This window comes from Macrobrachium nipponense, chromosome 26 (genome assembly GCF_015104395.2).
Source record: "Macrobrachium nipponense isolate FS-2020 chromosome 26, ASM1510439v2, whole genome shotgun sequence".
Taxonomy (NCBI): Eukaryota; Metazoa; Arthropoda; class Malacostraca; order Decapoda; family Palaemonidae; genus Macrobrachium; species Macrobrachium nipponense.
In genome coordinates this window covers 61,569,702-61,583,316 of record NC_087215.1, presented here as the reverse complement: position 1 = coordinate 61,583,316, position 13,615 = coordinate 61,569,702, and the positions used below count along the sequence as shown (strand labels likewise).

The window sequence follows — 13,615 nt, the reverse complement described above, 5'->3', positions numbered from 1 at the left end:
CTCTGCTAATCTTTGTGCTTGTAAAGCTCAACATTGTCTCGTCTGTGATTCAAATGGACATTAAATTATGTTTCTCTCTCTCTCTCTCTCTCTCTCTCTCTCTCTCTCTCTCTTTTTTTTTTTTTTTTTTTTTTTTTACTAAAGCGTTAATTTGTCATCCACTACTTAATGTCTTTATTAATACCTCTTACTGTCCTGTAACCATTAACACCCCGTCAAGCTGTAGTACATAATGCTGTTAAACTTTTCCACTTTCTTCCCTTAACCTTAGCCCATTTTTTTTATCGAATGTCTGTTAATGCTTTCAAGTTTTTAAATTTTATGAAGTTTATGTGTTACTTCATCATTCACTATTTATGACAGTTACTCCTGTCAACTCACTATTACATATCCCTATTAACGTATAAAGTAACAAACTCTGTAACTCACCATTTGTCTTCCCATGTATAATAAACTAACCATTTTCTAATCCCAAGTAGGATAATAAGTGTTCTTCTTTGGAAACACGCCTGAATATATATATGTATATATATGCAGTATATATATATATATATATATATATATATATATATATATATATATATATATATATATACATGTATATATACACGTTATACGTGTCTCTGTAGGTGTGCATATGTAAATGTATATATATGAATATATATACGTTTATTTATATTTAAATATATAGAATTATAGATAGATAGATACGTAGATATTGACTGATTGAATGTTATAATTAGAAAACCTAACGGTATGATGGATGTTTATGAAACTACAAACTGTAGTATCAATGCTAAAGAGCTCTCTCTCTCTCTCTCTCTCTCTCTCTCTCTCTCTCCGCTCGTCGTACAAAGGTGTTGTCAGCGAAATCCTCAGGTGAGGCGGTCCGTGTGTGTCCGTGTGCGGTGTTTGCCTTTGTGTTCCCTCTCCCCTAATTACTGGCCCAGGTGTTGCTTAATTGAAAAATGCATAATTAATATTTTAGTGAGTAACGCTCTCTCTCTCTCTCTCTCTCTCTCTCTCTCTCTCTCTCTCTCTCTCTGTGGCCTGAGCTTGGCGGCTTCGGGAGCTCTCCTGCCCGGAATCCGGACTACTGACTGTTATACACAGCGTGCGTTGCCTCACTGTTGTGTTTGTGTCTGTCTTCATCATTATCTTTAATATCAGTGTTATCATCATAATTTTCCTCACCCAATAATGGCCAGGCCGTCGATTGATCGGTTTGATCAAACTTGTGGCTCAGACTATGTTGATGTTATTCACTTTCCCTCTCGGTTTTGATGGGGTCTCGCTCTCGAGCCTGCTTTGGAGCAAGTGACAATTTTCATCGCGGTGTCCTGTTGTTTTAGCTTCTTTTGCTTTTCTTTCAGTTTCCACTAAATTGGTTACTATATTTCCTCCTTGTGATTTATGTGGGTTTGAAGCCCATACTCCGTTACAGTTCTTATCATTTGCTGCCGAGAAGTTCGGCCACTTTTTCGTTTACTTGCGAGAAATGTTTTCACTCTTCTTTGCTCTGGAGGTATTTGGAATACCATTAGCTGGATCTTCGAAGACCATGAGGCTCTTATATCAGAGAAATTAATGGCATCAAGTTTCTCCTTTTCCCTTGCACTTTGTAAGTTGACGCCTCAGTGGCGTTGTTGGCATGGTGGTCGCGAGTTCGATTCTCGGCCATTCCATTGAGGAGTGAGAGATGTGTATATCTGGTGATAGAAGTTCACTCTCGACGTGCTTCGGAAGTCACGTAAAGCCGTTGGTCCCGTTGCTGAATAACCGCTGGTTCCATGCAACGTAAAAACGCCATACTAACAAAACTTAGTAAGTTGCAAAACTCGTTAGACATGTATATTCACACAGACATATATAGTACATGTATATATATGTATATTATATATTTACTTATATATATATTTATATATATATATATATATATATATATATATAATTTATATATATATATATATATATATATATATCTATATCTATACATACAAATACATACATACATACATATATTTCAGAGTAGTTTACCTGACCAGAAATGATATTTGTTTAATGAAGTATGTTAGACAATATTTTACATTCAAACATTTAAAAAATCATGGAATAATTTGCAGTATTTATTTATGATGATGATAATAATTAATATTATTCGAAAATTTTAATATACACCCGTTCAACGTATGTAAAATTTAGATAGTTGATATCGTAAATGATAATTATATATAGAAGATTAGACTAATTTGGTAAGGAATGTTAACGATAAAATGATGGTGTTAACGTTTTTATTAGTTATTAGTAATTATGTCAGTATATTTCAGTCTAATTTATTTCCTTCTTGATGTAGTAATATATTTACATCAATATAAACTTGAGAATGGAGAGTGGTCATTATATGCAGGTAATTTCTTTACATGATTCTGTAGATCCTAAGATGAAGAACAAAGCCCTTTAGATATTCACAAAGACTGGGCTTCAGAGTTTTTAGCTACTCAAAATTTACTACAAATAGTTATGTATCGAAGATGTAGATGAAAGTTCCTGTAAGTGTAAAAATAATTTTCATAAATGAATTATGATAGGTCGCCGAGAGATACCCTCATATAATCTTCCTCGCCTTTTTAGATTTGTTGCTATATTTAGAACTCTTAACTAAATTAGATATAGAAAATCAAATCATCGATATCTGTAATAGGATTACCGAGTATATATACAGAGATTCCTTTTGGATCATTATGCATATTGACCAATTCACCGAATACAGGAATAAGTTGATTAGAGCATTAAAGATAAAATATTAGACTACTTCAGCTACCTTTCGATGTTCATTAATTTACGCAATAAGAATAATGAGGTTATTTTGACAAGATAAAGCCTTTAACAATTTTGGACCGATATTTCAATTTTTTTTTTTCATTCGAGTTATAGAATATTGTACCTTCTTCGTCTTATAAAATACCACTTCTGCGGAACTGAATATTCCTGTTTCATAGAGGGAAACAATATCAGATATTATTGTGTATAAACAACGTATCACATTGTGTTCTATAGGAAATTAATATCCTAAATATTTCATTGCGAGAGAGTATTATATTTTCTGTCCGCTCTGAATATCGCGTAGTGTTGTGGCATAAAAGAATACCACGTAGTATGTCATAGGACCTGAGTAGGAAGTAGGATTTATAAGGAAAAGAATATTATGAAGAGAAATATGCTGTGAAAGTCGGAAAACCCCAAGTGGCCATTTGGATTTCCCTATTGAAGAGACAACAAGAATTAAAGAGTGGTCAGACCAGAGCTAAGACAGCCCTTCCCCGCAACATAGTAACAGAGAGGCTTCATGATGAAATGCGTCTCTCTCTCTCTCTCTCTCTCTCCTCTCTCTCTCTCTCTCTCTCTCTGGCGTGGCCCCAATCCACACCAACTCTGTTGACTGAGCCTGTGATCAAAGCAGCTGTCAACATGATATTTAATCCTGTAAATGTTTGTTTGTGTTTGATTATGTGTGTTATCGTCATGTTATGTAGGTCAGATGGAATGATCACAGACTTGAACGAAGAATGATTGAACGACTGATCTGCTTGTGTTAGCGATTTCATGAAGAGCGTTAATGTATTAGTTGTGACTGATGTTAGGCATGTGTTCTCTTTTACATTTGTTAGACGCGATAATGATCATTTGGAAGGAGTCTCTCTCTCACTTTTTGATTGGTGTTATTGAAAACAATTGCTGTTTCAAAGGCGTTCTGTTTATAGTCTCATCTATTTTTCTTCCATTCTTGTGTACAGCAAGCAGGCGATAAAATAAATTTCGAAAGGACATAGAAAGATATACTGCTTCTTATGTTTTTCCTTGCGTTGACGCACGCAGGCTGTCACCTACAGAGAGAATGAATGGAAAACAAGTTCATAGGGGTGTGTGTGTGTATATATATATATTTTTTATAGTATACTGTATAGTATATGTATATATATATATATATATATATATATATATATATATATATATACTGTATACATAGAATCTACTGGTCTTATTACCAGATATGTATGTAATCGTAGAAATCACCGTGCCATCTTAACTTCTCGTAATCATCAGACTTTTCTATGCACTTGCCAAAGCCTGAGATCCAAATGCAGAACCATATAAAGACATGCTGACGTCCATAGCAGGATTCGAACCCACACCATTAGTTTCAGAACGAGGTAAATGTATCACAGCTGATTGGAGTCTGAGAGGGTCGGTCGGATTGTCATTGGTCGCTTGCGATGGCGGAGGTTTTTGCTGTAAAGCTCGCATCTTAGACATCGGGACCGCCTCGTTTTCTGCTTGTGTTCTCTACTGGGATGACTAGTGCAATGGTTTATTCCGCTGCAGGATGGTTATTCTTTTTGTTCATCCCCCTCTCTCGTTGGTGTTTGTAGCTGGTTGCTTATTACTTTTCTATCTCTGCCTCCCTCTCTCTGTCGTTGGTATTTGAGCATCCCGGAGGGGTTCCTAAAGACCTTTCTTGATCTATGCTCCAAGAAGGTTATTTATGCTGACAGGGAGACTGAGGCGATGGTGTCCCCCTTAGGAGCCCTAATCGCCAATTTCTATATGGGCAGAGTCGAGGAGAAGGTCCTCAGTATATTCTCATGAGCCCTCCAGTGCCACTGTCATGGCTATGGCACCTATAAGATTGTCAGCATCGAGGACGACAGAGAAGTCATAAGAGGAACTTTCAAGGAACGCTGATTGTGTAATCCATTATGAAAACTGGTCTAAAGTTATGATTTTGCCTGCATAGTTTGATATTAATATAGCTAGGGCTACAATGACAATTATTTACAATGACAATTTATTGGCATTGTAGCCATATTTTTGCTGGAATGATAAAATCATATTTTTGCTGTAATGATAATAAATATAACTCATCTAACGTATTAGGAAATATTATTTGACATTATTACTGTTCACAATTTTAACTACATAACCAAAATATAGCCAAGAAATCAAGTCATTCAGTTGTACCTCAATTCTTTTGATTGTATGTGAAATATTAGATATTTCCTGTAAACCAGAGTAAGATGCGTAACTTATTTCTCAGATGACGCCTACAGCGATTAATACGTTTTTGGGGCATATAAATAAATAAATAAATAAATAAATAAAATGAAATAAATAAATAAATAAATAAAAAATAAATAAATAAATAAATAAATAAATACATTAAATAAATACATAAATAAATACATAAATACATAAATAAAATAAATAAATAAATACATAAATAAATAAATACATTAAATAAATAAATACATAAAATACATAAATACATAAATACATAAATAATCCAATAAATACTAAAATAACATAAAATAAATAAAATACATAAATAATAAATACATAAATACATAAATAAATACTACATAATTAAATACATATACAATTAAATTACAATACATAATACAAATACAATAATAAATACAATCATAAATAAATACATACATTAAATAAATACAAAAATTATTAAATACAATAAATCATTACATAAATAAATATAAATAAATAAATAATTAATATAATAAATAAATAAATATAAATAAATCAAATAATTAAATAAATAAACATAATAAATAATAAATAAATAATAATAAATAAATAATAAATAAATAAATAAATAAATAAAATAAATAAATGAAATAAATAGTTTATACAATAATAAATAAAATAAATAAATAATAAATAAATAAATATTTAAATAAATAAATAAATAAATAAATAAAAAGTTGCCTGAAAATATACTAGCATGAAGGGTGACGTCAGGCAACATTTAGCCTCTTGCCTCAAAACTTTGGAACAGAAACATAATGATCGACTGATATATTCCCATAACCTTGCGTAACAAGATCTAGCCTAATTTAGCGAATGAAATGACGTGGTCGAAGGTCTCTCTTGCGCCACATCACTAAAGAACATACGAACATACTCGGCTTTAGTTTTACGACATGAAAATGATAGTTGTGGACAAGATGCTGAAAAACTTTCCAGTGTTGCTCTCTTCAAAGGTTGCTGACTGCCTCAGATTTACGAACTATGTTCTTGTAGCTCGACTTCTTTAGCCTTTGCTGGTACGTAGGAGCGCAGCGCTGCACCTCATCTCTGACACCATGTCATTATTCTGGTTTCCATCGATTCTGATGACATTGCCGTTTTACTCAGATGCAGAAGGCGGCTCCCATTGTCTTTTTAAGGCCACTTTGAAGGGACGAACCCGAACGGAAATGTCTTGTTGGTTAGCCTCACGGTAATTTGGTTGGGCTGCTTGATATCAGTATATATATATATATATATATATATATATATATATATATATATATGTATATGTATAGTATATATATGGTATATATATATATATAATTTTTTTTTTTTTTTTTTGATTTCAGGATATAAGTTTTTTTATTTACGGCTCAGGATTTGATTTTTTATGTAGGGTTCGTATTTGTGAAATATATTGCTTCATTTTTTGTTTTGCAGAATCAAGTTATAAAACCGGTGTTTACAGGCACAATTTTTTTTTATTGTGTATACCTTTATGTATACAGTGAATGACTTTGGTGATCGAAATATAAAATAATTTAGAACAAATATGATCATTTTTCCGTCCTCCAGAAAGTTCACTGAATGCCAAACGCGTATCAAACGTCAAAAACGTGGACATGAACACATGCAAATTAGCAAATCCTTTTCTAAATACGCATGAACCAAATATAGCGAGGAAAAAAAAAAAAACACGCACGTTAACTGCGGCGTATTTTCCGCCAGAAATCTCGCCATCCAATCCAGCCGTGACTGAAAGGTGGCTATAAAACGGGATCCCCCATCAGGGGCCAAGGTGTGGGGAAGGCGTATTGTGGATGCACCAAATCATTTGGTCGGACGTCAAGCCGTGATGGAAAGGGATGCCGCGGCCTCCTGATACGGAGGCTTATTCTCTCTCTCTCTCTCTCTCTCTCTCTCTCTCTCTCTCTCTCTCTCTCTCTCCGTGTCTTTCAAAGGCAAAATATTTGAAGTTGAGTGATGCTCCCAGCATCTCCCCCTTCAAAAAGTTGAATGACAAGGAAAAGGAAGAATTTGGGTTGGCTGAGGGGGAGGGGGGAAGGGGAGGAGGAAAAAAACAAACAAAATTCCCTGGAAGAATTTGAGTGACAAGAAGAAGGAGGAGGAAGTATCGGCAGTGGGAAGAGAGTGACTTGAGATAAACTGTAAATGATAAAAATGTTGGGACATGCAGAACCGGAAAGATGAAGAGCGAAGGAGAGAATCTGAACTTCTCTGTGGAAGTGTTTTTATGGCTGAAGCTTTTTTATACAAAAGGAAAATGAAGCCGTTTGTATTTTTACATTAAGGTCGGAGCTAAGTTCAATCTTCTATAGATAATATATTGACATTCTGAATGTAACCATTGTCAATCTAATTCATAGTGCAGTTTTATTGCTTGACAGAATATGAGCAAAAGCGCCTCAGAGGCGTGGTTGGTATGGTGTTGGCTTCCCACCTCGGTGGTCGTGGGTTCGATTCTCAGCCATTCCATTGAGGAGTGAGAGATGTGTATTTCTGGTGATAGAAGTTCACTCTCGACGTGCTTCGGAAGTCACGTAAAGCCGTTGGTCCCGTTGCTGAATAACCACTGGTTCCATGCAACGTAAAAGCACCATACAAACAAACAAGAATATGAGGGAAAAAAAGCTCTTTACAAGTTATGAAAAGATATGATTCTTCCTAAAAACCAGAGAGGCAAAACGGCAACCTCTAGGACACCTAAAGTGACCCAAGTTGGTTTCTGTATGTTATTGAACAACAGTTAAAGGTCGACCATCGGGAAGTTCCACAACAGATTGCCGAGACTTGTTCCATCGATGTAACAGTATTTCCGGGGATTAGTTCGCGTATGCCTATCACGTTTGGGTCATTTTGGCTGTTGCCGCTTGCTTAATGTATAAATTTGGATAGCTGTACACTGCTTGAACTGGGCATTACACAGGAAATATGTTAGGTGAAGACTCATTTTGCCCCTGTGAGTCTGCTAGTTTATACTGTACAATTCTCTGGTAGGTGGTAGTCCTGGAATTGGGAGGTCGCTGGTTCGCGCCTGTCGATCGCCAATTCTATTATCGCTTAATAAATTCCCCCTCGGTTAAGCATATATGAAAATATATTAATTCCGAGGTAGAGCGAATTAGATATTAAAGGACATTTGTAGTTCTATATATGTGGTAGTTGAATATATATGTGTATATATATATATATATATATATATATATATATAATATATATATATATATGTATATATATATATATATATATATATATATTATAGATATATATATATACATACACATACATATATATTAAAATTTTACTGAGGTATATGGGCATATGGAAAGGGGAAAAGCAGGGTGCAAGATCTTTTGTCCGTAAACTTGAAAGCATCCTCAGGCAAACCGTATAGCCGAACGAAACCATTACAAGGAAGACTCAGTTTGTGAAATAGAAGTAAAAGAAATAATGATAAAAAAAACACTGTTAATCATTCTTATGACTATATTACTTACAAATGTCACTGCTTTTGTGGTCAGGATTTCGGATGGTGAGCAACTGTCCTGATAAAAGAAAGACTTGGAATATTAACGCCGATTACTGAAGAACATTGATGCAGAACGGAATGAAAGAGATGCGTTGACCTGGACTTGATAGATATTTTTATTTGGCGTCACATTAATGCAGATTCCAAAAGGTTTCAAAGGAATATTGTTATATCTTGTATCATAATATTCTCACACTTGTCAGATCAATGGGATTTTACTGTCAGGTGTGCAAAAAAAAAAAAAAAAAAAACAAAAAAAAAAAAAAAAAAACTATTTCATGACCAGTTGCATTTGAGTGTTTATGGTGATTTGATAAGTGTGTAGTTTCCTTGCTCGTGTGGCCTAAGTAAAATGAACCAATTCTTATACTATCTTGCTACCGTGTCATGGACTTTTTATGGGCATAATTTTGATAGTTTTCATATATAATATATATATATATATATATATATATATATATATATATATATATATATATACTAATCTCGTGTATTTTGTCGAAAGACTGTCCAAAAAATGTCTCTTAGCAAAACTCAGAGCAACTCCTGTATCATATTCAAGCTACGGAGAAAATTTAAAAATGTTCTCTTGCATTGATCATTAGATATATTGTCATCACACGGCAACCTTTTTAGCATCATTTTGGTATATGAATATGGAAACGCAACAGATGTTTTAACTTGAGTTATTTGTCATGGCATTGATATTAACATCTGTTTTCAGTGTTGCCGTAAAAGCTAGATAAAGTCATGTCGATGATGCTGCACAATCTGTGTTTTGAGGGTCCCTGTGAGCGTTACATATTGTCTATCCTGAACCTGTGTTTAATCAAATATAAAGGACCAATAGAAAAGCGGGTATCGAATGGTGCTGTTTTGGTAATATTACAATGAATGAGTGAAGACAGCGCAGTGAAAGTCATAGAAAGGTATTATTACCTAACACCGTTTCTTTGACGTACTTGATCGGTGTTGAATAGATCAAACCACCTTTGAAATGTTTCTGCGTTAAGGTATATTTTCCCCGTTTCGTAAAAAGTTTTAAGTAAAAAAGTCTTCCTTATTACGATGTCTGTAGTCTCCTTGTAATGAAAGCCAAAGAGGCCCAATGCTAAGGTTATTCCTTATATCGAGACGTATGCATACTGGTTTTGTACATTACATAATTAATTCAACTCTTGTGTGAGTACGTAAGAGGTAGTTCAGTATGAGAGAGCTTATCAAACTTTATTGAATTCTCTCTCTCTCTCTCTACCCCCTGAACGCACGCTCATCGACGCTGCCACTTTATCAAACTACAGAGTTCCCGTTCGCACTTTTTTTCTTTCTTTTTTTGTTTATTCAGAAAATGTCAGCGTGATTGATTAATAGTTAGAAGGATGTGAACTGTTGTATAATCACGGAGCCCGCTTGGGAAATCACGTGCTCGCACATGCGCACGCACGCACGCATTCACTCTCCCTCTCTCTCTCACTCTTGCTCATTCCCCTTGTTGGTCCTTTATCCTTCTCTTAATGCCGGGAGTTTTTCCCCGTCCGGCTTTTCACACCCATCTGCTTATTTGACGATTCTCTCTCTCTCTTTTATTCAGGTGATCTCACTCTCTCATGTGCGCTTTCTGTGTCATTAAATATCTTCTCTCTCTCTCTCTCTCTTATTCAGGTGATCTCTCTCATGTGCGCTTTCTGTGTCATTTCGAATATCTTCTCTCTCTCTCTCTCTTTCTTATTCAGGTGATCTCTCATGTGCGCTTTCTGTGTCATTTCGAATATTCTCTCTCTCTCTCTCTCTTTCTTATTCAGGTGATCTCTCTCATGTGCGCTTTCTGTGTCATTTTGAATATCTTCTCTCTCTCTCCTCTTTTATTCAGGCAGTGCTGCCAGATGCAATGGCTCACATTTCCCCAAATCTGAGTGCCAGAATTCCCCATTTTGGACAAATTTTCCCCATTTCAAAAAGTTTTGCTTTAATCGAGTTTTTATTTGAGTTATAGCTAAAAAAATACCAATCTCTCTCTAGTTGTATTATGGACAATAGGATACTGGCATAGGTAACTGAAAGATCCAATTATATTCATGCTGAACACACTTTTAATCTGAAAACTTTAGTAGAATAATGAAAAACATAATACACTTCTCAAAACTGATCATAATTTTAAACTAAAATGTTGCATTGATTAGTTAAACTTAAGCCTTTATCATTTGCATGAATCACGTTGAATAATACATATCAGAGATCATACGTTGAAAAAGGGTGCTACTTACACGGAAACTAAACCAAAATTCCTCTTTCAAGTATCATCTAGAATGGAGCAATCCAACCAATGTTTTAGTGGATGATCATAACTTTAAATTAAAATGGTGCATTGATTAGTTACCTGAACTTAATCCTGTATCATATGCATGAATCACTCTGAATCATACATATCAGAGGTCATACGTTGAAGAAGGGCGCTACTTACACGGAAACTAAAACAAAAATCCCCTTTCAAGTATCGCCTGGAATGGAGCAATCCAACCAATGTTTTAGTGGAAAGTGAATTTCTCTGCTTGGTCTTCATGTTGTTAACTACTGAAAATATTCTCTCAGCAGCTGCACTTGAATGTGGAAGGCAAAATACAGAAGAAACGAAATAAGACAACTGAGGGAACATTTGTGATCCATCTCCTTTTTTCATCTCCGCAATGGTTTGCCAGAGTCTTTCTGTGTCAATACTTTCAGCTACTTTAAGATCTGTATTCCTAAGTAGTCTCCATTCATTATCTATCTCGTTCAACTTATTTTCTTCAATGATTCCTGGAAGTAGGCTGACTAGTGGAGCAATGGATGGTTCACTTTTTTTCAGCACTACTTTGGAATCAATGAGCCTCAGGTGTTTAAACACTGCATTTCTGAAGGGAAACCTTTTTAATATTTGACTCACACTCTCAACCAGAAAGTTTAAACAATGCTTTTGAAATTCCTCTAAATTTGGGCGAGACAAGCCATGAGTGTTTTGTGCAATAGCTGCTGTTACTTTCCTCCCAAGTAAATCTCATTTAGAGGTAGAAAGTGTGAGGGGTTTCTGTACTGAACATTTTGAATTGCAGTGTTCTGTAGATGATCCCTTCTTATGTAACAATCCATAATGGTCCTACACACAACAGACACTGAGTCATACATCAAGTGAATCTTTGGCCTCTCAGACTGCATCATCTTGTTTAGGTCAGTAAAAAAAGGCAAAATGAATTCTAGAAACTGAAGATACAACTTATTTGTAGGGTCTTTCAAGTAATGCAAGATCTTTTCTACTGCTATAATTCTCTCTGAGAAGGCAGCATCAGTGAAATAAAGTATTAATGCATCATACTGTTCTAGAACCCGACGCACTACAGCCTGAAGGGACAGCCAGCGAGTCTGACTGGGATGCAACAATTTGTGTGGCTTAACCTTCACAAAATCTTGGAATTCCTTCAGCTCTGATAACCTCTTAGGACTTGACATAAAATAATTATATATATCTCTTGTCAGCTGCTCAACTGCCCTTGGAAGACTCATGCAAGCATATGAGGCACACAAATGGAATGAATGACAGATGCATTTCATAATGAACAGATTAGGGACATCAGTCACAAGGCGAGAAGACAGGGAATTATGAGCACCCATCTTAGCGTTAGCACCATCTGGTGCAAAACCTATCATATTCTCTTTGTAGGGAATTCCATTATCTACAAATACTTTAACAACGCTATCATACAAGCTTTGAGCACTTCCTTCCTGTACAGGGACTAAATCAAGAAAAACATCATTAGCTTCACCGCCATGTATCAGACGTGCAAGTAGGCACAGGTGTTTAGTGCAACCTTTGTCGGTTGACTCATCAACTATAATAGAAAACTTTTGAGTTTTTAGATTATTAATCAGCTCTTCCTTGCTAGTTGCACCAATTACTTTCTTGAGTATTACAGTAGTCTTCGTTCTACTGCATGCAATATGTTTAGCAATCTGAGAGTCACTACATACACATTCTATTAGTTGGGGTAAATGTGTCATAATACTCATAGGTAGGTTATGTTCTGCAACAAATGCTGCTAGTCTTATTTCACCTTCTTTTACCTCCTTATCCAGCGATGAATGTCCTCTAGCAAATGACATTGACAATAGGGTAGGTTGTTTGGCAGCACTACTGACATTAGTTTTGTGTTTCTGTCCACCTGCATGTTTCTCTAGCTCAGATTTCTTTGCATTAAGTTCACAATCACAGGCTTTGCAATAAGCTCTATTTTTACTCTTCACACTCGGTTGCAGACATCCCTTGAACAACGGAAGTGATTCCCAGTTAAGTGAATATTTCTGAGAATATTTCACTTTCTTTACTGCCCTTGGGGGAGTGCCTGGATCATCGCATCCATCATCGCCCTCATCCGCCATGACTAGTAGACTCACTCTGACTCACACAACTGTACCAAATGGAAAAAAAAAAAATGTTAGGCTGATTATTCCGGAGCTTTTTCGTAAATGAATAATTTGTCACAAGGAATATTTCTGCCAAATAACACTGATTTACAACACATTTCGTTAGTACTCTCTCTTCTAATCCTTAGGACAAAATATATCCTAGCTCTATTGCAAATATCAAGACTATTAGAAAGAAATAAACATACCACTGTAAGGAATTAAAGTCGGTGTAGGTAGCAGTGAGTGACTCTCTCGAGTCGTGGACGCGAACTGGACGTGGACGGCGGACGTGTCGACACACTTCCACTCCGTTATCACTTGTCCGTTTCCTACTAGTGGCTACCTCTTTATCTTAAAATTATTATATTTTCATAGATACATCCATTAAAGTTATTATGTATCATATTAAGAGAAAATTAAGAGAAAATGCTGCTCCACAATGAAAAATCCCCATTTTTCCCAGTAAATCCGAAGTCGCATATGAAAATTCCCCAAAAATGGGCCTGAATTCCCCATTTCCCCATCAACATCATAATTTCCCCA

General features: G+C 35.3%; 2 protein-coding genes across 7 annotated transcripts in view; both read right to left on the bottom strand.

The window, feature by feature from the left end:
- LOC135200329 (neurotrimin-like) overlaps positions 1-13,615 on the bottom strand; it is a 482,527-nt gene that overhangs the window by 295,403 nt on the left and 173,509 nt on the right. The window lies entirely within an intron of this gene.
- Positions 11,525-13,069, bottom strand: LOC135199857 (uncharacterized). Its single transcript, XM_064227994.1, has one exon. It carries the CDS (start codon positions 13,043-13,045, stop codon positions 11,648-11,650), a length of 1,398 nt encoding a protein of 465 aa, XP_064084064.1. The 5' UTR covers positions 13,046-13,069; the 3' UTR covers positions 11,525-11,647.

Excerpts from the sequence above, each read along its gene's own strand:
- LOC135199857 (XM_064227994.1), bottom strand. The coding sequence starts at position 13,045 with ATGGCGGATGAGGGCGATGATGGATGCGATGATCCAGGCACTCCCCCA.